At 41.9% G+C, this 27912-nt stretch overlaps 1 protein-coding gene across 1 annotated transcript; it reads right to left on the bottom strand.

Moving 5' to 3' along the window:
• Positions 1-1914: 1914 nt before the first annotated feature.
• Positions 1915-20339, bottom strand: CDADC1 (cytidine and dCMP deaminase domain containing 1). The gene is made up of 9 exons (XM_018560136.1): positions 20189-20339; positions 18400-18503; positions 17554-17731; positions 15524-16093; positions 14093-14142; positions 10379-10554; positions 4741-4930; positions 3401-3461; positions 1915-2097 (listed from the first exon to the last, which is right to left on the bottom strand). Exons 1-9 carry the CDS (start codon positions 20253-20255, stop codon positions 2021-2023), a joined length of 1473 nt encoding a protein of 490 aa, XP_018415638.1. The 5' UTR covers positions 20256-20339; the 3' UTR covers positions 1915-2020.
• Positions 20340-27912: the final 7573 nt, after the last annotated feature.

The raw sequence follows: 27912 nt of genomic DNA, 5'->3' as shown, positions 1-27912 counted from the left end.
AGAGCCTCACCTACAATTATGGAGGAAAAAGCTGTCAGCTTCAAGTCTGAAGCTGACAGCTTTTTCTCCATTCAGATCAGCATCTAACAGGTAACAGAGCAGGGACATCCTCCCCGCTGTGTAACCCGTCATGGATGAAGTGCTACCTGTTAAGTACAGGCAGCGCTGCATCCGGATTTTGACAGTTAGTGAGGGACAGGGATGCTCCTCCCTTCCTCCTTCACACTAGCTTGGGGACGGGGCTTCGGCCGGCGGGGGGGGGTCAGGGTTTGGGGGGGGAAGGGAATGCATAACCCGGAATATGAGGTACCACACGTCACTGGATCTAAAGCACCTAGAACACAATGTTTTGCACATGCAAATGACTTAAAAGTGCTCGCTTACATCAGTATCCCCCTATGTCGGTACTGTTATTTCTGGATCACACCGTCAGTGTTCTACCTCTTTTTAGTGATTATGAACCTTTAAGATTTTTAAGAATTTGTGACAAAGGAAAATTGGGGTCATAACACTTTTCCTGCAGTTGGCCTTACAATGCAGAAATCAGCAAAAGTTCATGTCTATACAGAATCAAGTCCATCCATAATATCATATTTAAATCTAGAACTTATTCTACTTCTAAACACTTATTTAGAATGAAAGCTCTTGTGAACAAGGCTCTCTATTTTACAGGAAGCCATTTAATTACTGTGTGCTCAAATTCTCACTCCCTGACTTTAAAGTGCTGCAGAATATCTCAGCAATACAACATAAAGATGTTTATTGTTAAAGACCAAGCCCACCCACAACGATTACAGTTTTGCATGGGGGCCGACAACCTGAAATCGCATGCGGCTTCTTATATTTCTCAGTGACTGCAGTAGTGATAGATTTCCTGATCCCTCCAATTTCCACAACCATTACAGAGCCGAATGGCGATGTCACACTCCCTTCTTGTATTCTCCAGAAGGTTGAAATACTGAATGATTGGGAATTCTAGCTGCGAGTCCGTGACCCCTATTTAAGGTCTTGTGTGAGAAGCAGAAACACAAAGTACAGTAATACCTCGGTTCACGAACAATTCGGTTTGGGAACAAGAAGTTTGGCAAAATTTTGCTTCGGTCCAAATCGAGTGACGACCGCGACCATCTTCATCGCTTTGATACGTGGTCGTGGCTTCCACTAGTCGAGATCGCGGTGCAGACAGACCTGTGCACACTTGCCGTGAAGCTTTTTTGTGTGCTTTTTAGCACATGCAGTACTGTACAGTATTACTGTATTCAATCCAGCATGGCTCCAAAGAAAGTGCAGAGCAAGCATGGTGGTAAAAAAAAAGTGCAAAGCGGTAATGAATTTACATATGGTCCAGAACGGATTAACCTCATTTACATTGAACCTTATGGGAAAATGTTATTCTGTTCGCGACCACTTCCGTAGGGGTCAGCACGGATTAACCTTATTTACATTGAACCTTATGGGGAAATTTGATTCGGTTAACGACCAAAATCGTGGAACAAATTAAGTTCGTGAACCGAGGTACCACTGTACTTTGCCCCTCTCATCTCATTACTGGAGGCTCTAGGGAAGCTAGTGGAGAATATTCCATTGCATACACGTTTGTACTAAAACCGGCATGCACATATGGTAAAAACAACGTCTGTATTATGTATAAAAAGTTATAAATTTTACATATTTGGATTATAATATCCCTCAAAATATGAACCACATGCTATGGTCACAGGAGAGGTAACCTGAGTTCTGGACCTTTAAAATGCCTGGCCCAGTGCTTCAGTATTAGGTCAGATATTGATAAAGTGTGTGCAGCATTCACAGGGGTATTCAATCCACTCACCTCTGAGAGTGAAAGACCTTTTCTCCTGTACAGGCGTAAGAACGCCACCAGTCTGTATAAACGCATCAAATTAGTAAAATAAATAATTCACTGTACATCTTAAAATAGAATTTTCCACTGAGCAATAAAATAAACTTTTCTAAAATAACTCTGAAAATTAATCATTATGTGGTGAGAAAACGGCATAACTCATGAGCTTTGCCCAAGACACATTCTCTTATTTTTAAAGCACGAATCATCTTCCGCATTGCTTTTCAAAGGTCCATCTGCAAAGTGAATAACAGAGAAGAGAAGTCAGCACAAGGTTGGAGCAGAAAAAGAAAACGGACTATAGAAGGGAGGGCTCGGTGTGTTAGCAAAATCTGGCTAATACGCAATTTATAGATTAACACACACTGGGCATCCTGTATCAAAGTGCCAGCAATAAGAATTGTCTTCACATCACCTCCAATCAGAATGAGACCTTTACATTACATCTGTCATTGTCCAGGGCAGGAATGATTTTAGCTGGTGTTGTGGGGCAATACAGCAGTTCTCCACACTGGCACTTCAAAAACATTATTTGTGTACAAACTAACTACAGACCATCCAGAAAGGCTGGCCATGCACTAAAGAGCTCATGTATAAACCTCCTGGCCAATGTAAAGCTGGGCAAATGTCATTTGTATGGAATTACTGCCATTTTATGGTGCCAAGGAGCATAGGATATTCCTATGGTATTCAAGGTTTAAATCATGAGTTTTTTCTTGTTCAACCCAGAGAATAGGGGAAATCTACCCTGCCAGTCTATTGTGTTTGTGGCTTCAGTCATTGTTTGGCCGAGATTTTTAGAACTCTCTATTTTGACAAAAGTTGTTTGGGGGTTCTGGTGTAAGTCTACCAAAGGGGTCACACAGTGTATGGCCAGCTTAATTAAATCAGTTATCACTTTAGTACAGCATATTACAGACATATTTACAAAGAAGAATATCTGGACATATGACCATCCCTGAAACTGACTACATTCACCAGCTGTTGGAAGACATTTGCCCTCTAGACTTTGAGCGGATGAATGCCAAACAAGGTTTTAGGTTGAAATCTTCATTTGTGATGCATGGGAATTGCATTAATAAACAAGTGACATAGAGGAAGCTGGGTGTTCATAAAATCGGTGATAAATCATAATTCAAATACATTCACTAAAAAAGCAAATGGTTAAAAGCAATTGGTGCTGGTAAATGACTAGGAATATGGTGTGACCAAGTTTACTTGGCTTTCTCACTGAAGAATGGGACATCCAGCAGTAGGGTGCATGGCATCGACTATGAACTGGTCTTCAGAAAGGAGTGTGGCTTTCTAATTCTGCCCTATACATCTGCACATTAACAGCTAATCTACAGAGTGACTCCATTTATATGGATGCAATATAGATAACCTGTGTTATTAGCTTACGTGGCCATACACAGCCTATGACTGCAACAGGTGGGAGTGTCTCCTGTGACAGTTGGGTAGTACAGGGCTTAACACGGAAGCAGATAAGGTAGCAATGAACAGGGCTGAAAAGATACAAGCAATGAACACCACACTCACTCTCCACGTTGCTGGAATCAGATGAATCATCAGAACAAGCGCTGTGTGGATTTTTCTGCCACTGTTGCAAAAAAAAAACAGTTAAATAATTAAAATATTGACCCAAACTTTTTTAAAACCTAGTTCACAGAGGCAAGGTCACTTTGCCCATTCCGGACAGAGTCTGTGTAAAGTCACCTACTTCCATCCACTGATATCTCACCAGTCATCCCTGCTGCTCCTTCTTCCCACGCTGTCAGCACAAAACACACAGTATAGAGGAGAATTTGACCTTCTCCCATGAAGAACTCAGGCCTAGAGGCCCATTGCTAGGACCAAGAACTGTCATACAATGAAGTGGATGAGGTCACTATTCCCACTAGGCTCTGACACCAGCTGACACTGTGTATTTTGGTGATGCCTGCGATGGAGGAAGGAGTGGTGTGGGATTGCTGGACAGGAAAGTTCCAAAGTAACCTGCACTGAAAGGCAGATGTAGCCAGTCACTGATGACCATTGATTCTAAAATCACTAATAACCTGGCTTATCTTTTGATTTTTAGCCTGACCTTTACCCATAGCTTTAAAATAACAAAAACACCTTTAGATATGTTTAGTAATGACAATCTACACACACATACTTCTATATAGTTGCCGGCTTTGTATTCTTTGCATTCCTTATTTCTCTTTTCTTCCCCAGTCTTCCGACAGTGGCCAAGTTAACTAAGGGCAGGTTACTAGATCTCCCTTTACTTCCTGGAGCTCTGGCACTTGTGACTAGGACATGTGACCATGCACATCATCTCAGGGGAGGAAAATGCCTTTCCCTGAGATCTCCTGAGATTACAGATGAGATTTCCCAGCAATGCTCTGCTGATGTAAACTTCCAAGGATGCAACGCTTTGGTACATTACATCATTTGTGCCAAAACTGGACCAGGACATAGATGAACTCTATTAGTAAGTAAATTCAAAAACAAGTTTGTTTACCTAATGAATGCAAGATGATTATATATCAGCATGCAGAATTGCTTGTTGATGTGATTTTTAGTGAAATAAGGTAAAGGTCTGATTTAATACTTTCTCAGTTACTGGCCATAATGAGAATGCAGTTTAGAAGTCCTGCCTTCATACTTCTGCACTTTGCTCCATGATGCGGCCGGAGCTGCGATTCATGTACAATGAATGTGACCAAAACCCGCAGACTAGAAGATATGTCCAACAAGTCAAATTGTTCTGCTGCCCTTCCAAAATGTAAGGAAAGTTGAACTGAGAGGAATGGAGGCTTTAATTGTCAAAGAATGAGGTGCTGCCATCTCATTAATACTAGCCATTGAAATGCAGAAGTGGCAAGTTCACTTACTATATATTTACTGACTCCTTTGAGTTCCGCAAACTTCATATATGAAATGTCAGCCTTCTTTTTTCCAATATCAACATCACCGGCATAGATCTGCTTGATGCCGGAGCCTTTAATCAGGGGTACACATTCATCACATGGGCATTTAGTCACAAAGATCATGCTGTTTTCATCCGGTTTAATCTCATTGTATCTGCAAAGAGTATAGGAATACTTTCAAGTCACATGATGAAAACTGAAGTAACAGGAAATCCTAAATACAAAATATGGTGTAACTTAGTAACCGTAGTTTCTTCAGTGTTTACAAACCGTAAAGTTTTGAGGAAGGTCCTCTTCTCTTATTCCATTTTGTTCTTTAGAATCTACGTTTAGAGTTTGTGTGTACTCAAGACACCTTTCTAATAGATTATCAACTAGAGTTATGTGGCTGAATTGCTGGAAGCCACCCATTGTCTCATTCTATTCTAACTTAAATGTACACTATATGCCCAAACATTTGTGGACACCTGACCATCACACCTGTGTGGCCAAAAGTATGCCAACATCCTGCCAAAACACAGAGTGCAGGGACTGTTAATGCTACACGATACATATAAATTATTAGACAATAGTTTACTTCCAACCTTGTGGCAACAGTTTGGAGAAGGTCCTTTTCTATTCCAGCATGTCTGTGCCCCTGTGCACAAAGCCAGCTTTAAAAAACACGATTTAAAAAACGACAAGATTTCATGAGTTTGGTTCGGAAGTGCTTGAGTGTCCTGCACAAAGTCCTCAACCTTATTAAATAACTTAGGGATGAATTGGAACACTGATTGCAAGCCAGGTCTTCTCATCCGAATCAGTACCTGAGCTTTCTGTTCTTTTGGCTGACTGGGCACAAATTCCCACCGACTCAATCCACAATATTGTAGAAATTCTCATCAGAGTGGAGGCTGTTATAGTAGCAAATATGTCCAGGGTTTTGGGATGGATTGTCCAGCAGGCTCAAATAGTTGTGATGTCCACAACCTTTTGAACATTTGATCCCTTTAGTAAAGATGCACTGATATTTTGTAGCTAGTACTAGATGTAACTCTTATAATATAAAATTACATTGTTAGGTGTGTTGGAAGTTGCCTAGTAGTAACCCATCCCATACAGGAATAGTTTTAGAATGTTGTATTTACTGAATTGATTCATTTTGAAGCACCAATAAGTGTCTTTGTTTGTACATGTACTCAGCATGTATCTATTATCAATAAATCTTTTGGATCCGAACAACCGTTTTAAAATCTTTTAAAGTGACATTAAAGTAAAAAAAAATGTTTCCCTCCCCCCAATGTTAATGTCAGCACTTACCTTAAAGGGTTATTAAACCATCACGGTTTTTTTTGCCTATATCTACTGCTAGCAAGCAGTAGATATAGGCAAAAAAAACAAAAGCGCTTTAAAAGCGATTTAAACTTACCCGTGTCTTCCCCGCGCGCTCCCGTCCGAAAATGTGAAAATTCTCGGGCGGCCACAAAGCATCTTACATAGTTACATATAACTATAGAACCTAATACAACTCTGCACATTGCGGAAGTGGAAGTGCAAGGGAACACAAACAGACGCGGACACAGTCGAGCGGTCGAGGTGCCGCAAGCACAGAGTCGGGCCAGGGAGCTGGCATTGCAGGAGCCGGGCAGCAAGCGTGTGTGGACGGAGCAGGAGCGGGACTGAAGAGTGTGTGGCCGGCCGGTGGCTCGAGCTGGAGGAGGGGGTCGAGTGAGCTATCGTAGGAGATAGAGTGGCGGAACTGAGCTGGGGCCGGTGACGAGCGGACGGACGGGAACAGAGAGAAGAGTTGCTAGTATTTAAATATTGTTTAATAGTATTAAAGTGCTATTGCATTACTGAGAGGGCTGCAATAGCACTTAAAGTATATATACATATTGCTTTGGGGATAGAGTATATTGTGTACTTAGTTATTGTGATATTGCTGGACATTGAATACCAACGTATAGCAGTTAGTGTTTAGCTACTGATTAAATAGAATAACCCCAGGGGCTTAGTGCAATAATCACAAGGGCTGTACAGTAATTTAACCCAGGGGGTGTGGTGCAGTTTAACCCCAGGGCTGTAGTGCAATTTAATTTAAATTAACCCCAGGACTGTAGTGCAATTTAAAATAACCCCAGGGCTGTAGTGCAATTTAACCCCAGGGCTGTAGCGCAATATTAACCCCAGGGCTGTAGCGCAATTCAAACGCCAAGGCTGTAGTGTAAATCAAAACCCAAGGCTGTAATTAATATACCCACTAATTTAACCCAATTGTTTAGGCTAGGCCCCAAGAATATATCTACAGTGTGTCTTCAGCTAGTCTTCAAGTTTTTTTATCTGGAGGGGATTTATTCAGTAATTGATTATTACTAATTATTTAATACTCACTAATTGTTACTATCGATCGAGCAAGACCAAGGACGGAGGGCCGGACAAATCGGAGGGACGGACGGAGCCAGCATCAGACGGTTTCCTGATGGTATTAGACGAAGGAAGGACGAACAGACGGAAGGACGGGCGTAAGAATCAAGCAGAAGATCGTGCAGGAGGACCAGATCATAAGAACAGGAAAATAGAGCTGCCAGAACAGTTCGTATGAAAGAAAGGAGGGGACCAGTAAATTGTAATTTGTGGTTTGCAGTAGGGTTTTCAGAGATTCTAGAGGGGAGTTAGATTCAGTAATAGTTAGTGGGGGGAGAGTGCCTTAAGGCTAATACAGAACCGTAGTAAATTTATATTATCCCTAGTGCTGTAGTAAAAATAAAATAAATATATAAAAGAAAAATCAAAAAAATCACCAGGCTAAAGTACTAACTTAACATCAGAACTGTAACAATTAAAATTTACCCCAGAGACGTGATATAATTAACCCCAGGAATCTTTGGCCCTAAATAAACAAAAAAATAAATAAAATCTCATATATAATTAAAAAAAATTAAAAAAGGGAATAATGTCTTCCATGAGTGGGTATGCAACCAAGTGCATGTCGTGCGCAATGTATGCTTTCCTTGAACATGCGTTTGAGGGGTTCGGAACCGTGAGCGTCAAACAGTGTGCTGCTTACCGGGGGCTCGTGTTCGACACATTGCGGAACGAATTGACAGATTACTAGATGGGGAAGGACTTCGATATAGTGGGAATAGCGGAAACCTGGCTAGCCAGCGCACATGATTGGGCCACCAATATAGAGGGGTACAACCTGTTCAGGAGGGACAGAGGTGGAAGACGGGGTGGTGGGGGGTATGCATTTATGTTAAAAATTATCTAAATATGTCTACATGGGGGTCGATATCACGTCAAATAGTAAGGAGGACGTGGAATCCTTATGACTGGAACTGGATATGATGGACGATCGTCGTAAACTAATTGTGGGTATTTGTTATTAGAGCTGCAGCTAATCGATTTTGAAAATAATCGTTAGTTAGCCGATTAAGTTCGATTAATCAGGTAAAAAATAAAATACATTTTAAAAAATGGCTCCAGTGATGGGACTACTAGTTTGTATTGAGATTGTAGTCCATCACAGGAGCAAGCTGGGAGCGGTGGAAGTAAAAAAGAAAAAAAAAAAGTGTGGTGTGCAATATAGTGAAATGAAAAGTGTAAAATTATACAGCAATGAATGCAGAATGGCACCGGCTATAGAGGACTACAAAACCCAGCCATAGTACATTATACAGCACAATGCAGAATACCACTGAAAACCTTTTCAGTGCAGGGCTGGGAACGGCCCTACGAACATCAGCGGTGTTAGGTGGAGGATCTTCCCCCTCAACTGCCCTGGACCCTATATCTCCTCATGTGGACACTCCTCCATCCTCTTTTTATGGTGTCCAGGCCCGCTTTGGCTGTGATCATTCCATCCTCCTCCATCCTGGGCTCACATACCCTTGGCCTGCTATATGCCATTGCTAAGCACTTGCTGACCTCACACTGAAGGGACTACCTCTCCCCGCTCCTGAAGAAGCACCCCATTGGCGCGAAACGTGTTGAGCTTATAAGCTTACAGGCAGTGCCTTTCTAGCATTGCAAGCAACATATCACCCCCATCAGCTTTGCCCTTTCAACTTGAGATACATTCCATTAATACCTGTCTCATATTGAGTTGCCTTGTTATTATGTTATTATGATGTTATTTCCTCACATGTATGAGATTATGATCATTTAGGCAAAAATCTCAATTGTGGTGTATAGGGGGTGATAGGAGGTATATCTTTTGCCCTGAGGTATATGCTTCTTATTTTTATCCTTTCATGCATATTTAATGCTTTTATTATATATTTTTCAATAAATTTATACTTTTTATACTTCTATGAGACTGATGTTTATTGGACTTGTTCTTTCTGGAGCCACCAAAAAAAAAACATCTTTTTCTATCCCTCTTCTCTTTTGAAACACATTTACCAGGGGTTGGTCTCCAGAAAGCAGGGATCTGTGCATCACAAAAAACAGTTTTGCTTCCATAATCTTCTATGATGTTGTTTTTCAAAGCTTCATATGTTACACACTGGTGGCATTTGGCATCATTATGGGTGTCAATCAAAAAGCTGTAGAATCCATATATACAGAAGAATCTCCTCACTCTAGTAACCGCTGCCATGGCAGGCACTGGATGGAGCCTACTGGTTTGAGCCTTCAAATTGGGTCTGAAGATGACATTTTGGAATGGAAAGTTTCCTTATTGAATGTTTTGGAGGTTTTGTTTGTGCTACATGAATAACAAACATTTATGAATCATTAATCCACAGAAAGAGCCACCCTCTACCGCCTTTGACCCAAATCCTCTACTGGAACCTTGGTGCCCAGAAAGGTTCTCTGCCAGACCTCAATCAAATCACGTACTTGTAAGAAACCAACATTCGAATAGCGATCTTCTAGATATAAACTTGATTTCCCAATGGCATAAAAACAGAGTACAGAAAAGCTGCTAATACGTTTATACCCAGCAGCTGGCATTAAGTAGCACTCAATGCGCATGCTTAGGCCCGCTGCTAGGGCAGAAACATGTTAGTAGATTTTCTGTACGCTGTTTTTATGCCATTCGGAAATAACGTTTATATCTAGAAGATTGCTATTAGAGTGTCGGTTTCCTGCAGGTGTATGAATCAGCGCTTCGTGGGAATGATGCTCAAGACTGCAGTTACATTTATATGTACAGTTGGGCAAAAAAGTATTTAGTCAGCCAGCAATTGTGCAAGTTCTCCCACTTAAAAAGATGAGAGAGGCCTGTAATTGGCATCATAGGTAGACCTCAACTATGAGAGACAAAATGAGAAAACAAATCCAGACAAATCACATCGGCTGATTTGGAACAAATTTATTTGCAAATTATGGTGGAAAATAAGTATTTAGTCACCTACAAACAAGCAAGAGTTCTGGCTCTCACAGACCTGTACCTTCTTCTTTAAGAGGCTCCTCTGTCCTGCACTCATTACCTGTATCAATGGCACCTGTTTGAACTTGTTATCAGTATAAAAGACACCTGTCCACAACCTCAGTCACACTCCAAACTCCACTATGGTGAAGACCAAAGAGCTGTCGAAGGACACCAGAAACAAAATTGTAGACCTGCACCAGGCTGGGAAGACTGAATCTGCAATAGGCAAGCAGCTTGGTGTCTTACCTGAATGTTATGGCATTCTGCTCTGCATGCACAATGTAGCGGAACTTCCTGATTTCTCTGTCTTTCTGCTTGTCGTCCATGTGAGGAAAATCAGCATATTCAGATCCGACAGGGAAAGCATTATATCCACAACCAAGAAAATACATTGGTCCTGTGCCGTCACAGTCTGAGGAGTCCTGGAAAAAGGGAAAGTCACACAAATCATTGGGAAGTATTTATAGTTTAAAAGGAGAAGTATGAGGTGAGTGCTTTTCACTCACCTCATAGTTCTAGCCGACCTGTGACAATGAGACTGTCACAGGTCGGCTCAGTAGATCGGGAGGTGAGGGAACACATACCGGCGTTCGCTCACCTCTCGATCCTGTCACAGCTCTCTGCCGTGACAGAGGAGGGGCTGGATTCCCCCCTCCCCGATCCTCCAGCACTGACTGGCAGAACGGAGAGGGCGGGTACAGCTGGCTCTGCCTCTAGATAGGCAGAGCCAGCTGTCACTCACTCAGCTAGGCGGATCCAGACATAATTGATTGTAAGCCCTTAGGGGCAGGGCCCTCTTTACCATCTTGTCTTGAATTGCGATTGTAATGTCTTTCTTATATTGTAAAGCGCTGTGCAAACTGTTGGCGCTATAGCATAATAATAATAATAATGAAACTAAAACCCTACAATCAGTCTTAGTGGTCTGATACTGCAGACTTCATCTCCTCAGACAGTTGTAAGCACTAAATAAGCTACAAATCACAACTTACACAGGGCTGATGGCTCTCTCATATGGCAGTGCTGGGTGCATGAGGAGCCAATCAGCAGGCATCGGCTCTGTGGTATAGGAGCAAGGGGGATACATGTCCCCTATATCTGGAACATGAGCTTAAAACTTTACCCTGCATGAGCAAAACACAGCTACACTTCAAACATCTTTGTTTAACTGCCTACATCTTGACAGACTGCCAGCGTTTTTTTTAAAACTCTTGGGCCCTTGATTTTAATGAGCAGCTAATTTTACACCCCTCTATCCTTCACAGCCACGAAGGCGCCATCTTGGCCCCCATTTGGATTGCAGTTGCCATGGTGCTGCACATGTGATCGGCTAAAACACCAGCCATTTGAGAGGTTGAAAGTTCATTTGAAAGCTGAAATAAGCACACTGGCGTCCTTGACACCTTGACCTTGGCATGTCTTATAAGCAAATGTTTTGGGAGACATTAACGTGACACTAAACTCAGGAGTTAAATCTACAAACACAAAGTACCTAAACTATTAATAATAGTGTACCTTATTTGCGCATCTCTCGGCTGTAGATCCTCAAATCATCTCTGAATTGGTGTCTTTCCTTCTGGAGGGGGCTACTTTTGTTCCCCATTGTCCCTGTGTATGTAGTAAAGTAGTCACCGCTCCAAGCTCACTCCTATGATGGACTACAATCTAACTACAAATGAGTAACCTAAACATGAGATTGTAGTCCATCACAGGAGTGAGTTTGGAGCGGTGACTACTTTACTACATACACAGGGACAATGGGGAACAAAAGTAGCCCCCTCCAGAAGGAAAGACACCAATTCAGAGATGATTTGAGGATCTACAGCCGAGTGATACACAAATAAGATACATTTTTGTTAATAGTTAAGGTACTTGAATTTATTCTTAAAATTTAACCCGAGTTTAGTGTCACTTTAATGCCTCCCAAAACAGTTACTTTAAGGCATGCCGACTGCCAAGGTTGCCAGTGTGCTTATTTTAGCTCTCAACTGAACTTCAAACCCTCAAATGGCTGGTGTCTTAGCTGACCACATTGGTGGGTCTAGTTCTCAGGGGTGTGGACATTTTTTTAAAAAACTACTTGCCCAAGTGCTAAAGCGGGGGCCCAATCTACTTGTCCCGATACAAAAAAACAGCTGCCTGGCTACCACAATATGGCACACAGTGGAATGGCGGCAGCACCCAACGCACAAACAATGTCCTACGTATGCGTTTATTTGCATGCAGATAGTGGGGGTGGCAGGGTTGGTTTTAATTTGTAATTTTATTTTTTACATTTTTATATATTTAATTTTTTACTTTTTCACCTTTTAATTTTTTTCCCCACTTAATTTTATTGCCATTACACAGGGGCTTGCAAGCCCCTATGTGATAGTTTGGAGGTGACATGTTCTCTGTATGAAACATGCCGTCAAACACAGAACAGATCTTCTTATGTGCAGTTTCTGACAGCTGAGACAAGTGGCGCTGTGATTACAGCACTCCAATCTCTCTGATCCCACAGAGCAGAGCGGAGAATCGACGTTCTTCGCTCTGCTCCCCGCTCTCCATCCTGAGTTCATTTGCCATGGTCTCGGGTTCCCTTAGAAGAGCGGGGGACCCCGAAAACAATCGGCAGGGAGGGAGGGGGACAGACAATCAGGCTGATACAAGTGATCTGATCAGATCACTTGTAAAAAAAAAAAGCGTGCATTGGCTCCCCGCTGTACATTTAGCTCTGTTGACCGAAGCAGGGCTTAATACAAAAGAAAAAGAAACTGCCCGCCCGGCACTGCATGTCCGGGCTTTGGGCAATAGGAGTTCCGCACCCGTGAGTTCCCCTTAAATATAGTTACCAATTAATACAAAATAAATATACTATAAACATGACTACAATGTAACAGTAATACTTAGGTAAATCAAAGTAAGAATTTCTGCATCTAAACAATTTTACATACTCTCTGTGTACTAAAGGTGACTTAAAGGAAACAAAGATACCTGTACTGTAATCAGCAACTGTAATGGGTGTGTACTGTGAACTTTGAGACTACAATTAATAAATCTTGCTGAAGTTAAAATTAGCTCTTATATGAGAGCCCATTAAACCCAACCTTACACCAGCAAGCTGTTGAAATTAGGCTTTAGGCAAACAACTAAATGCACAGATGAAATACATATATTAGAATCATGTTATCTGTCAAAGGACTGGCACTGCTGTCCATCCAGTTCTTCAATTTAGACAGCTTTGCCACACAGCCCAGTCTGGCAGGAAAGATTTTTCTCTGCTGCAATTCCACACTTTCTTTGGGCAATGTTTTGGGTGTAGTATTTTTATTGTATATGTCTTTTTCTACTATTAAATATTGTATCAATAATTTTGATTTACCTGTGTTGAACCAATCTTTTTAGAAGGGATTTCTAATTTTTGGGGGAACTTTTTTGTGAATGGGTGTAGTATTTTCCATTGTTTTTAGCTAGTTTTCTCACAATGGGATACATGGGTGTAGCTGCCCTTCCATTGTTTTGAGTGAGTTTGTCGACAAGGTTGTGGCACATCAGTGTCTGTGTTCCGGTCCAGTGCGATCTGCAAAAATAGTGCTTGCAGCATTTTTGTAGATCGCAGTGGACCGGAACACGCAGTGTGATGACACGCATTCTAGTGCGGGCGATTGTACGCCCCTGAACACAGGGAGCCAGCTGGAATACAATACAGCGAGTTCCAGAGGCTGGACGCTCCGGAACGTACTGTTTATGGTGGGAACCGGCCCTTAAGGATTAGGCTGGATTTTTGGTTCACTTCTTTCAAAGGAAAACATTTCCCTTCAAAGATGAACATTTTTATTTCTCTGATCAGAACTTGAATGGTGATACAGTTGTTGTATAAGTGTGTACAAATTAAATACACATCCAGTTTTAGAAAGTGTGTGCACATCATCAGGTCAAGGTAAAAACACAATTAAATAAAAAAAAAAGCGGACTTACAGACTGCCGTTCTGCCCAAATAACAGCGCCAACTCCAATCTTGTGGTCCTCTAAAACAGAAAACAAAAATTAAAGTGATGAAAATATAACTGGTGCGCGATCTTCCTGATATTACATCTTCACTGAGGCCTGCGATGGGCTGTTTTGCAAGTGTAAATCTTGATTAAAAAAATCATAATATTCCAGTCAAAATGAAAGGCAATGAGGTCTTCCAAATACCTCCTGCTTTCCAGCTCCCTCATCAACTCCTCCCTTTTATCCTTTTGGCCTCCTTCCACTGGCCAAAAGGATAAAATTCCAAAATATTAACAGCCATCCACAACTCTGCCCCCAGATATATCTCAAACCTTGTCTCAAAATATCACCCTAACCGCCCACTCCGCTCATCCCAAGACCTCCTGCTTTCCAGCTCCCTTGTCACCTCCTCCCATACTCGCCTCCAGGAATTCTCTAGAGTCTCTTCCATCTTCTGGAACTCTTTACCCCAACCTGTCCGTCTGTCTCCCACTCCGACTGCCTTTAGGCCATCCCTAAAGACTCATCTCTTCAAGGAAGCCTATCCCACCTCAACCTAACCACTCAGCCATCACATTCTCAAACAATTCATGTACCATTCATGTTCAGCTACCTCCTCATGTATCACTTCCCCCTCCCTTTTAGATTGTAAGCCCTCCGGTGCAGGGCCCTCCTTACCATCTGGTCTTGAATTGCAGTGATTTTAATGTCTTATATTGTAAAGCGCTGTGCAAACTTTTGGCGCTATATAAATCCTGTATAATAATAATAATGGGCATAGTCACTACAAGATCTGCCCATCTATGGTCAGTGTTAGCTGCAACCACCTAATTGGTTGGTAGCAATCATAAAATTGCTACATGACGTTTAAAGGCTGTTTTAGGGCTGGCCCGATATCCTGTTTTAGGGTTGCTCCTTTCCCTTGCAGGGTCCTATGGAGCCACCCTTGTTTGTGCCAGTAAGCTGGGTGTTTCCACAAAGACACAGCCGGGACAGCCACTCCCTGTCGCCCTCGTTTCCTCCCTCCTTCCTTCCTTCTCTAAGCTAGTAAATGTACAGCTGCTGGACTCTGCGCTGTGATCTTGTACTGGACAGGAAGTTCAGGGAAATAGAGCCGAGAGAGTTGGAACTGTTTGGAAACATGATGATTGTAATGATTTGGGCAAAAATTCCAATAAACACTAAGCTGGACAATGAATATTTGTTTAATCTGGATTCCTTATGGGAACAAAACCAGAGAGTTTAATACTACTTTAAGAAACAGTCCACTAACCAGACGGTGCCAAGCAATACCGCTTGATGGAATTTGTGTATCTAGTTCACAGGTGAGCATAGTGACTTGGCTGAACTAGTGATTGGTTCCTATGTATGACAGGTAAGAATAAGTGTAGATAGGTGTATGGTCATCACACTAACCTGCTCGATATGCCAGCAGCCGGGCTTGAATTATACAGTGTAGGGCAATTTCTTGGGTTAGACTCGGGCGACTCTCATTGCTTGATTTACTGAGGTAGAACCCAAAATCGGAATACTTAGGAACGCTGGATGCCACTGTGGCCAATATGAGCACCAGCTCCTTCATATTCTGTCTCAGGCTTATAAAGTATGGATTCTCACAGAGATTCTCCAGCCCCGTTATTCTAAGAATGTCCTTGTGCATGTCTTCACTGGAGATTAAAAACAACGTTTCATATTCCTTAATCCTCTCCTGGCGGTACTCATAAAAAGTGCTTATTGGGAATTCCGGATCCTTCCTGGCAATCTTCTGAACAAAGTCACATTTCAAAGAGGTTTCCTCGACAAACTGCATCATGTAGCATGCCAGTGGCTGCAGCAGCACGCATACATGAGCGCGACTATTTGATTTCAGCCTCTCTACTGCCTTGGCATCTAGCCTGGCATCTCCGTTGTCGCTGTGGTTCGAGATTTCTTCCTGGAGGCTCATCTCGGGGTCTGAGGGCCAGTAGGAAATTCGGTTCACCCCAGCTAAAAAAGGGGAAGATATGTAAAATAGAATACTTGAGTGGGATTTGCTGGGTAAAATATACAGTGCATATACTTTCATTGACCAGAGGTAGAAGGTAATAAACAGTGAAATAAGCTGTAAAATGTTCCATAGAGGCAAATAAACAGGTAAAACTTGGAATGTTATTGTTGTGTTTGATGAAAATCAAGAAGATTATAGTAAAGCAGTTCTGGTCATATTTTTTACATGCACTGTTTATTCTCTCAGGTACTTGTTTACAGTCACCTTTAGGGCCCGTTCACATTGCCCACACAATACAACGCTCTGTTTTAGTGTGCAGGTGGCTGTCAGTTTTGATGGGCAGTGTGGGACAGTGTGATGCACTGTTTCAGTAGAAAGCACTGTTTACACTATTTTTTTTACTTTATTGGAAGTGTACAAAATGTACATTCTCTTTAAATCTCAATGTGTTATGATGACCTCCTGGTGCCATTCAGGGTGCTGCGGAAAAATGCAGCATGTCTGCATATTTCTGCACCACACATCACAACATAGTTACATAGTATTTGATGTTGAATAAAGACATTAGTCCATCAAGTCCAACCTATTAGGATCTCATTCAACAGCATTGTGGTGGGAATAGGGCACAAGAAATAAATTGCCTCTAGGTACCCTTGTGGTCACTGGTGTTGATGTGGTGCAGAAAAACAACAGCTACTGTGCATAGGGAGGAATAATAAAAAGGTGTCTGAGACAAGTTCTATCTGAACTAGTGTATTTGTCCATAGCGTCATAGCATTTTGTGTTTTTTTTATATGTGACTTTACTTACTAACAAGCCTCCTATGTAATAGCAAAGAGGATGTGACAGGTCCTCTTTATGGAGACATAAAGGGGTCTATTAGACCCCTAATGTTACTTATACACCCCAAACAAGCTGATGAAGCAGAGATTGTACTTAACCAGCTTCACACTGAAACTGGAAGCGATATAATACACATCGCTCCCAGTGTTCGGAGGGGAGATTAGCAGCTGGAAGTGTGCTGACCTCTCTCTGATCAAAGAACACTGATCCGCTTTGCTGGTCCCAGGCCCGCACAAGGACAGTTGAGCCCAGGATAGTTAGCAGCCACCCAAACGCTTTTATGTAACAGCCATCGCCATTGTTATAACCACTTCAGGTTGCCACTGTTTTTAAAAGTATGGTGGACCTGAAGTTGTTGAAAAATAAAAAAAAAAGCAAAAAAACCCCACAAAACAAAAAATGTTTCTATCTTTTCTACAGGAGAGTCACAGTGCACCTAACTTCACACAATGGAGGCCAAAGACTCGGGGAAACCCGATGAAACCTTGTGAGGGAAGCCTTGCAAGAAAACAGCAAAGATAAATAAAAGTGTGTTGCATGGTAATTCTCAGCAAACCCTCCTGAAACACACACATACAGGCCATAGCTGACATCAGAGACACAGATGTTTACTTACCATTTACAATCATTTTCAGACAGCCAGAGCACGGCTTTCTGGAGAAATACAGATCGCAATCTTTGAGTCTTGAGCCATGCTTTATGACTGCAATCTGACCAGCATGGAGCTCACTGCTGGAACAGTGCAGTCCAATAATCTTCATGTTACCCACAACTACAAGACCGGTCTTCTTTATCTGCTGTAAGAAATTAGGAATTAAGTAATATGGCAAAAAAGACATCATAAATAAAAGCTACATTCTATTAAACAGGTCAATCTACCTAAAACAGATTTTTTATGTTGGAGTCAAGTAACCCATTCATTAAAAGGAGAACTATGAGACGATTGAAAATCACTCAGCCACATAGTTCTAGCCGACGTGTGACAATGAAACTGTCACAGGTCGGCTCAATAGATTGGGAAGTGAACACATAGCGTCGCTCGCTCACTTCTCAATCCATCCCTGCAGAGAGCCGTGACTGTCACTCACGGCTCCCTGCAGGGATTCCCCCCTCCCCTTCCCCCCTGTCCGATCCTCCAGCGCTGACTGAATTTGGGAAGGCTGCACAACCACCAGCTGGGCATTAGGTTAGTTTCATGATCTGCACGTTATTGTGCCAACACATTTTGCAACCCTTGTAGAGTACACAGTACCATTGACATTGGACCTTACAGCCATACACGGCCAGTTGAGTCAGATGCCAAAACAATTACAAAGTTGGAAACCACATGACTGCATCGAAACTTATACAAGTGCATGGAGAACATTTTGCCACTGCACCATACGTGTCCCTGTACTGCTAGCATTAGATGACTGACAATGAAACAAAAATACATTTACTTTGTAGGTGGCCCAACACATACCTGAGGTTGCTTCTTGTTCTCTGCATCTTCTCGGGAAGGGAAAACCTCCATCCAAAGGCTCAGTAGTGTAAATAAGTTCACTTTCGAAAGCCTCGGAACCTGACCTGTATTTTAAAAACAATATATGTCACTAGACGTTCTCTGTGCTAGGAGGGGATTGTGGGGACAGTTCTGTAATCCACAAAGAAATTATCTCGTATGACATCAGGTACAGCAGGGGTAGCAAACCTCCGGCCCTCCAGCTGTGGTGGAACTACAAATCCCATGAGGCATTGCAAGATTCTCACAGCCACAGACATGACTCCCGAAGAGAGATGCATCATGGGATTTGTCGTTTCACCACAGCTGGAGGGCCGGAGGTTTGCTGACCCTGAGCTACAGTAAACAAGCTGCTAGGAGTGATGTGCGGGGGCTTGGTGTGAATTTTCTTGGACAGCTTCTATGTTACGGATTCGTTTTTTTTACAGGCTGACAAAACCTCTTGAGAAGATACATACCATGGGTGATGCCCCGAGAGAGCGAAAAATAAAAAGAATCACTTAGGTAAGGAAAGGAGAGTCGCATCATGAAATAATGAAACCTCCCCTCATCTATTCACACATTCGCTCTTTCTAGGTTTACAGTCAGATATTGATTCAGATTTGATCATCTCAACAAAACAGACCAACGTCCATGCAGTGTGAGCTCCGACCTGAACGGCCCATTCAAACTGTGCTGACCATCTGGTGAAGGTTGCTGATCTGACACAAAATCTGACTGTGTGTGGCCAGCATTCCCCTGCAGGATTTAACCTTCTCATTGCCATCAATATAATTGTTACATCGGTGGCAGCGCCTTCATGTACACAAAATCAACAGCCAGGACTTTCTTTACATTTTGGCTGCAGGCTTTCACGTAGAAGTGATTCAGGTCGCTCCCATACCACCATGTGTTCCGGGCTCACCTGTCCCGGCTAGATTCCCAGGCTCACCATGGCACGTGCCAGAATGGAAAACGGCGGGAGATCAGCTGTTCACTGACCTCGCCCCTATGAAGAACAAACCCAGAAGCGGTCCCCTGAACTATGTTATCACATAGAGGACTTACCAGCCCCTTGTGATAGCAGAAAAGTTACATGGAAAAAAATGCTAACATTTTAGATCTCATCTCTACATACACACACAAATGTAATAATAGAAAAATTTTAAGCACCCCCCCCCCCCCAAGTTTTTTTGAAACGTGCATGTCGGGTGCACCTGTGTGCAAACCAAAGGCTGCGCTACACATATTGGATATCACCAGGCACGCATGACTGAGAACAAGAATTCTAGGCTGTGTGTGTGGCCCTCCAGCTGTGCCCTAACTACAAGTGCGAACATGCCTGCGGGTGACATGCCTGTAGCTGTAAATCTTGCAATGCCTCATGGGACTTGTAGTTCCACAACAGCTGGAGGGCCAGAGTTGCCTACCCCTGTTCTAGGGCTAACATTCACCGTTAAGCCTAAACTGATGACCTGTAAAGGCTTTTAAAGCATCACGGATGGACATGTCTGGGTGCTGCAGTTTTCACCTTCTCACGGGCACACACAATTGGTGTGTTACATTGTGTTTGTGTACTTTAATTAATTTGAGTATTTTTTACTGGGAAAAAAAAAAAGATTTGAAACACATTAGAGCGATTTAACGATGGGGGGAAAAAAATGGCTCTGGCATGGAAAGTGTTACAGGTGCAAATCTGCCCTCCCCCCACATAGGATGACATGCCATAGCTCTAATGGCCTGGCAGTGTATTCAGAGCCTGCTCTCTCACCCTGCATGCTCTCGGTCTGTGTCCCGGTGGAGGTCCGGGTGTCCACCCCTTCCTGGCTCCGGTGCATGGGGTGAGCCGGCTCTCCTCAGTCTCTCCGGTGTTCCGCATCACCTACACACACCACTTCTCTACTGACAGGTTGAAGCAGTTGTGAGGCGCAGATCTCTGACGTCACCAGCCGACCTCTACTTGCTTAGACTGATCACTAGAGTATAGAAAGTCCGCCATTGTTCTGGAGTCCATGGCATATCCTAACGCAGTAGGGTCTGCGCCGCAACCATGCTTCTGTAGCGGAGACATTTAATGGACGCAGGCTGCCCTCTAGTGGACAATCTGGATGGAAACAATAATACTGTATTGATAATGTTAACAATAAAACGATTATTATTATTAATAATGTTAATAATAATATGAATAGACGCAGGCTACCGTCTAGTGGACATTCTGGATATGAACAATAATATTAATAATGATAACAATAAAACTACTACTTATTATTATTATTAATAATAACAACAATACTGATGATAATAATAATAATAGATGTCAGGGTGCAGTTACATATTTGTACTGTATTTCTGTTTGAAAATGCATTCCAATAAAAGATACTTTTACAATGTCTGACAAGCTCTCATCTATATGCTGCTAATTTGTGCATATTTGTGCAGTTCCACATTTTAACACTTTTGCATACATGTTAAAATCCACACTTTAGGCATAAGAATTACTTAAACCCCTCAAAATGATATATTACCGGGCTGGCAGCTTCTGCAGACAAAGAAAGCTTTGACAATCCCCCTGGGTTGTGACTGAATAAAGTGAATCTATAATTAAAGTGCCACGCCATGATACATGATGTAACATAAAAAAAACAATATTAAACATTTTTCTATTAATGGTTAAATGGTAAAGCTAAGGGAGAAGGGGAGGAAGAAGTTAATAAAGGCTGATTGAGGTAACTATTAGTTTTGGGGGGCTAATATTTATATTTCATAAATTTTTTTTACAGTTACAGGTTTGCTGCAACAGATTGAAGGACAAGTGTTTGATTTGTAACAAAAATGTAAACGGAATACATTGTAACAATATTGTTATAATGTATTTATGGTTGAAGCCTGCAGACACTGCTTACCTCATTCATTCAGAAGATGCTGTCAGTGTCCCTGTAACACAGACAAAACTATCAAACTGATATTAGACAAGTGATAGACATGGTGCAACAAGAGGAGAGGGGGGGGTACAGTTTGTTATGCAGGACTGGTGCAACAGGAAAGGGGGCAGTTTGCTATGCAGCAGGGGGCAGTTTGTTATGTAGGAGTGGTGCAGTGGGGATCAGTTTGTTATGTAGGAGTGGTGCAGCGGGGATCAGTTTGTTATGTAGGAGTGGTGCAGCGGGGGGCAGTTTGTTATGTAGGACTGGTGCAGCGGGGATCAGTTTGTTATGTAGGACTGGTGCAGCGGGGATCAGTTTGTTATGTAGGACTGGTGCAGTGGGGAACAGTTTGTTATGTAGGACTGGTGCAGTGGGGGGCCAGTTTGTTATGTAGGACTGGTGCAGTGGGGGGCAGTTTTTTTAATGTAGGACTAGTGCAGCGGGGAGGCAGTTTCTTATGTAGTAGTTGTGCAGTGGGGATCAGTTTGTTATGTAGGACTGGTGCAGCGGGGATCAGTTTGTTATGTAGGACTGGTGCAGTGGGAGGAACAGTTTGTTATGTAGGACTGGTGCAGTGGGGGGAACAGTTTGTTATGTAGGACTGGTGCAGTGGGGGCCAGTTTGTTATGTAGGACTGGTGCAGTGGGGGGGAGTTAGTTATGTAGGACGGGTGCAGCGGGGATCAGTTTGTTATGTAGGACTGGTGCAGCGGGGATCAGTTTTTTATGTAGGACTAGTGCAGCGGGGATCAGGTTGTTATGTAGGACTGGTGCAGCGGGGATCAGTTTGTTATGTAGGACTGGTGCAGCGGGGAACAGTTTGTCATGTAGGACTGGTGCAGTGGGGGGCCAGTTTGTTATGTAGGACTGGTGCAGCGGGGATCAGTTTGTTATGTAGGACTGGTGCAGCGGGGAACAGTTTGTCATGTAGGACTGGTGCAGTGGGGGGCCAGTTTGTTATGTAGGACTGGTGCAGCAGGGATCAGTTTGTTATGTAGGACTGGTGCAGCGTGGATCAGTTTGTTATGTAGGACTGGTGCAGCGGGGATCAGTTTGTTATGTAGGACTGGTGCAGCGGGGAACAGTTTGTCATGTAGGACTGGTGCAGTGGGGGGCCAGTTTGTTATGTAGGACTGGTGCAGTGGGGTGCAGCGTTTGCAGCTGGGACCAGGACCTGGTGCTCCACCCCTGTCCTAAAATCATTAGTCTTTATTGTTTTAAAAAAAACTGTCACATGGCACTAAAAAAGGTATCAGCGAGTACTTGAGGAAAAGTATTGGTATTTGTAATCGGTCTGGAAAAAATAGTATCTGTGCATCACTAATTTTTATTTTTGAAATATTTTGCTCTTCCATATTTTTTGTTATTCAATACAATGTAGATATTTGTAGGTTAACCACTAGAGTGAGCTCTCTTTTTTATTCAACATCATTAGGCCTCCTGGCCTAACAACTACTGGGATAAGATATCGGCCACAGAAGAAATGCATTGTTTTCAGCCCTCCAACCTATACACTCGCATTATGAGAAGGAGCAGCAAAACACAGTCATTTTGCAGCAGTCTAAATGTAGAGCCTGAGCATGTAATGAGCAAATATGACTGCCACGATGTACATATGCAATTATAGACTGTATATATAAAAAAGATTTAAAAATTATTACCAAACACTGACAAGATTATTGATGTCAGGTTATAGAATATATTCCCTTTCATGCACAAATCTGTTACATACCTGGTAGGAGACTGAGATGACAATGGCAGCATCAAGTGCTGATGGCCAGAGTCATAAAACCCATTTCTTGTGGGCCAAGGATGTCAATGAAACGCCCCCTGGGGAAGCACCATTACACATCCTTGACTCACAGTACTCCTGAACTGAGCAGTAAAATCAGCTAACCAATCAGCTAACTGGTGGGTGTAGTGAACACAGGGGATCCGATTGGTTGAAAACTGAACAGGAAGTAATGAGAGTTCTTCTTGTGTACTTATTGATAATGAAACTGTCCGACACTTTGGTAGATTTTAGAAAAAGTATTAAAGCAGGACTCCAGGGGAAAAAAAATGTTTTGGTCAGCTAATAACTAATAACTTATCACTAATGAAGGGTGTCTCATCTGTGGCTGGCTGCATTATTTAAAACAATGATTTGTTTGCACCCCGACCCTTCTGTAAGCACAAAACTTCCAACCCCAAAACATACAAACTCAGTTCTCTTACAGAGAAGATAGCGGGCCACTCACTTGGCACTTTGGCCATTCACAAAACATCTTGTATTGTTTACTGAGAGTACAAGGTGTTCTGTGAATGGACAAGGGAGATCATGTGGGGAGAGTAAACCATATGATAGTAAAAAAATATATATATAAAAAAGAAAACATTAAAAAAATGTAAAGTTCTTTAAAATATATGAAAACAAAACCTCAAATTTTTAAAAGTCCCCCAAACCCACATACATGCAGATAGGAACTTAATGCACATGATAACGTTGGTTGGGCACTACATATTAATTATCACTATGCACTCCAAAGTGAGGATAATAATCGTAGGGCCATCATTTATGAATTTATTTAAACTAAACAGCTGTAAAGGCTTTTAAAGTGTTGCCTGTAGAAAATTTTGGCTACTGCAGGGATCTCAACCTGAAATAAGCAATTTCAGGGAGGTGCCCTTCTCATTTCAGGAAGGTGCCCTCTACGCCCCCCCATCCGAGGGGGGGGGGGTTAGAACACCCCCCTAAAATAATGGCAGATAGCACAGAAAGCAATATCTTCTTTGCTATCTGCAGGGGTTTTTTTTTATATTCTGACAGTTGCTAGATTCCTATTGGCTACCTCAATTTGCAATATCCAATAGCAAGCTAGCTATTGCACCCACCCTCTAAAAATGTACCTACCATCATTTTATCCTATCGGCCCTCTGCTTTCAGAAAACATATAATATTTTGAGCATTTTAAGTGTTTTTTCATGTACAAAATGCTATGCCTGTCGAAAAAAAAAGTCACCACCTGGATTTAGCCAGAGACAAAGTCAGAGCCTTTCATTGGATAATTAGTCTAGGTTCAGCATCATTATGTGCCCAAATGAGGTCAGCTGTCTACCTGAATATACTGAATGATAAGGTTTTTCCATCAATAAACTTTTTCTTCCCTGATGGCACATTGGGTATATTCCAAAATGACAATGCCAGGATTCATCGGGCTCAGATTGTGATGAGTGGTTCAGGGAGCATGAGACATCATTTTCACACATGGATTGGCCACCACAGGGTCCAGACCTCAACCCCATTGAGAATCTTTGGGATGTGCTGGAGAAGACTTTATGCGGTGGTCATCGCAACAAGATCTTGGTGAAAGATCAATGCAACTCTGGAAGGAAATAAATGTTGTGACATTGCTTATCGAAACAATGTCATGGTGAATGCGTGCCGTAATCAAATGTGGTGGTCCAACTAAATATTAGAGCGTGTGACTTTGTTTTCGGACAGGCAGTATAACTTTAATAACCTTATCCTTATGTATCAGTATGGGTTCCACTTCAATCCAGCTCAATCCAACCATTGCTTGAGGTCAGTGCAAGAAAAATCTAACATTTTATACTCACAGTGTATTTTACTGTTTTGTATGTTGTAGAAAATTCACCGGGACTGTTCATTTTTCTGATGGATCAACACTGACATCTGGGCCCTTGTTTCATATCTCGCAGTGTAAATACCCATAAAATTCCAGGCCGCAGAATGCATTATTCTAATGCCTGTTGTTTCTAGATATCCAAACTAACCGCCATTCAGCCGAACATGTTGCTGTGGTGTACACTGTACTGTACATATTTCCTTGATAAAGGACACAAGTGGTGCTAGGACTTCACTGGCTGTTTTCAGTGCATTACAATTCCTGTGAAGCTGATTTCTGTGTTTGGTTACACTATCGCAAATCCAATCCAGCAAATATTTGCACGAAGAGAGACACAAACGAGAGAGTACACAGTTTTAAAACCTAATGGTTTGTCCTTATTATATTATTGTTGGTAGGCCTCTCAGTTCAGTTTTGTCAAGGCATGTAAAGGTGCTGCAAATGTAAATTTGAAAACATATGTTTCCATATCAGTAACCATGAGCTTACATGATCTGCTGTTGTCTTGGTCTACAAAGTTAAGATCTAAAATGAAATATGTTACTTGCAGATTTTATGCATCATTGGTTTGAGTAGGCTTGCTTACATATGGAAAAAAATGCACCAATATTGTAAATAACGGTTTAAATGTTACCGTGTACTAAGAAATAAAATGCAATAAAAATAGATCTTACTGTTTATTCATCATAATTTTATATTAAAAAAATGCATCCACAACTGCTTACAATTTTATCTTCTAAAAGCTGCTCTCTCCCTATTATTCAGTGCTGCTTCCCCGAACTTCAGGCCAGGTCACATGACCTATCTACTGCATTCACAAACTGGCCTGAAAAGTACAAATGAAATATGCCAGTTTTATTATCTACAATGTTGCCATGTATAATACATTTGAATTCTATTATATTCTATCTGTCTCTGAAGCTGCTGCCAATCACTTTGCAGCAGAATGATTTGGGGAGTGGCTTTGGCATCCTTGGGCTCCTGAGCTGCCTGTACATGTAAACGCATGGAGCATTGGCAAGTCGGGCTGTAGCCCCAGGTGGGAGCACACTTCAAAGGGTGGCTCTAAGGGATTCTGCAAGGCAGTAGAAATGAAGGACAGTGATAATATGGAAGAATTTTTTTTTTAAAGCGAGAGACTGCTAACAGAAGGCACACATCAAGCAGTGTAAGTTTAAAAGTTTTACATGGAGGGTTTGATATCACTTTAAATTGTTCAGAATATAATTAGTGGGCTTTCCTATAGACATGGAAGAGTATAATATTTGGGAATTCATTTTATAACAAGTACTGCATTTCCCACGTTGTGTGAAACTGATGGAGCCCAATGTCTTGATTAAATTACTCTCCAGGTAGCAATATGAAATGTCCTATGGCTGCCTTCTATAAGTCTGGGTCCATGAGTGTTGTCTATCGATAAGTCGTATTTCTTAGAACAAGAGACAACTGTTTGAAAGAAAGCCAATTTTCCAATGATAGGAAGCAGATGATATTAATCGCTCTTTGGTGTTTGTAGAGCAGCAACAGCCAAACTTTGTCCACCAGCTGTATTGAAACTCCAAATCCTATCATACATCTGCTTCTGGAAGTCATGCCTATGGCTGCCAGAGTCTTGAATGCCTAATGGGGGTTGTAGTTCCACAACAGCTGGCGGGTCGAAGTTTGACTAACCCTGCTGTAGGGTGTCTTATCATTCTTATGAATCCTTTTTTGTTATACCGTAGCACAGAAAAAGATTTGAATACTCAATTTTCTTTAGTTGTTTATAATATAGCTCTATCATTGTAGAGCCAGCAACAGCAGATAAACTTTTGTCTAGCGATCTTGTACCCTTTTGTTTATCTCCCAGTCATTTCTTCTTGCACAATTAATCAATAAGCCTGATTAATTCATTTATTAGTAAATGTGTGATTGGTGATTTGATGTAATTAGTAAGATAAAACAGAGCAAAGTGTGCAGAGCTGTAATTAAAGCCAATCTGTTCACACATACTTGTAAATGCATTCATAGAATCTCCAGGCACCAATTGATCACATCCTAGGAAACATCAATGGGAAACACACAACTAATGAGGCTGGTAGACACTGCATGCTGAAGAGCATCTAGCTTTTATGTTTTCAGGGCAACAGTGAATGAGCCACAATGAAAACACTCACCTGGTAAAGGGGTCTTGCTGTGCATCTGATGTAAGGACCTTAATGCAATGCTCGCCTGCTGGCCACATGAGGCGGTCACCTCGATATCAGTCCCTGTGTTTGGGGGAAGCTTGGTAGAGATTTAAAAAAAAGCCTGTTATGGTTATAACACCCAAAGGTTAGATTTCCCCTTACTTTGGGGAGATTTGTTTTTGCTTCCTGTTGTGTTTTTAGGCCAATTGGAGTGGCAAAGCCTTCCCAGTAGGGACACAGATGTAAACAAATACTCACAACCGGGGACTTGCTGATTTTTAGCCACAGTCTCTGGCTCGCCAAGCTAATCTCCAGCCACATATTGACTGACTAAATAGTAGTAGAAATTAGGGCTGTGCAAATTAACGATTAATTTCTCGATTAATCGTTAATCTTTTTGATCGATGAAACATTTTTTGATCGATTAAAAATTTTCTGAAACTTTCTGCACGAGCACCAGCCAAGGCATTGGCCTATACACATACAGCACAGCAATGAAGTAATAAAATGAACTAGGATCACAGTAACCCAGCACGTTATTATTCTGAGTTGCCCCACTCAAGCGGCGGCCATATTGAGTGGGGCACGTGAGATTAATAACGTGCTGGATTAGTGTGATCCTAGTTCATTTTATTACTTCATTGCTCTGCTGTATGTGTATAGGCCAATGTAGTTGGATCTGTATGTGCGTTATAATTAATCGAAATTAATCGATTGAAAAAAAAATCGATTAATCGAACACAAACATTTTAATCAGTAACAACCCTAGTAGCAA

Source organism: Nanorana parkeri, unplaced genomic scaffold (genome assembly GCF_000935625.1).
Source record: "Nanorana parkeri isolate BGI_ZX_2015 unplaced genomic scaffold, ASM93562v1 scaffold434, whole genome shotgun sequence".
In the NCBI taxonomy this organism is placed as follows: Eukaryota; Metazoa; Chordata; class Amphibia; order Anura; family Dicroglossidae; genus Nanorana; species Nanorana parkeri.
This window is presented reverse-complemented; position numbering and strand designations above follow the sequence as displayed.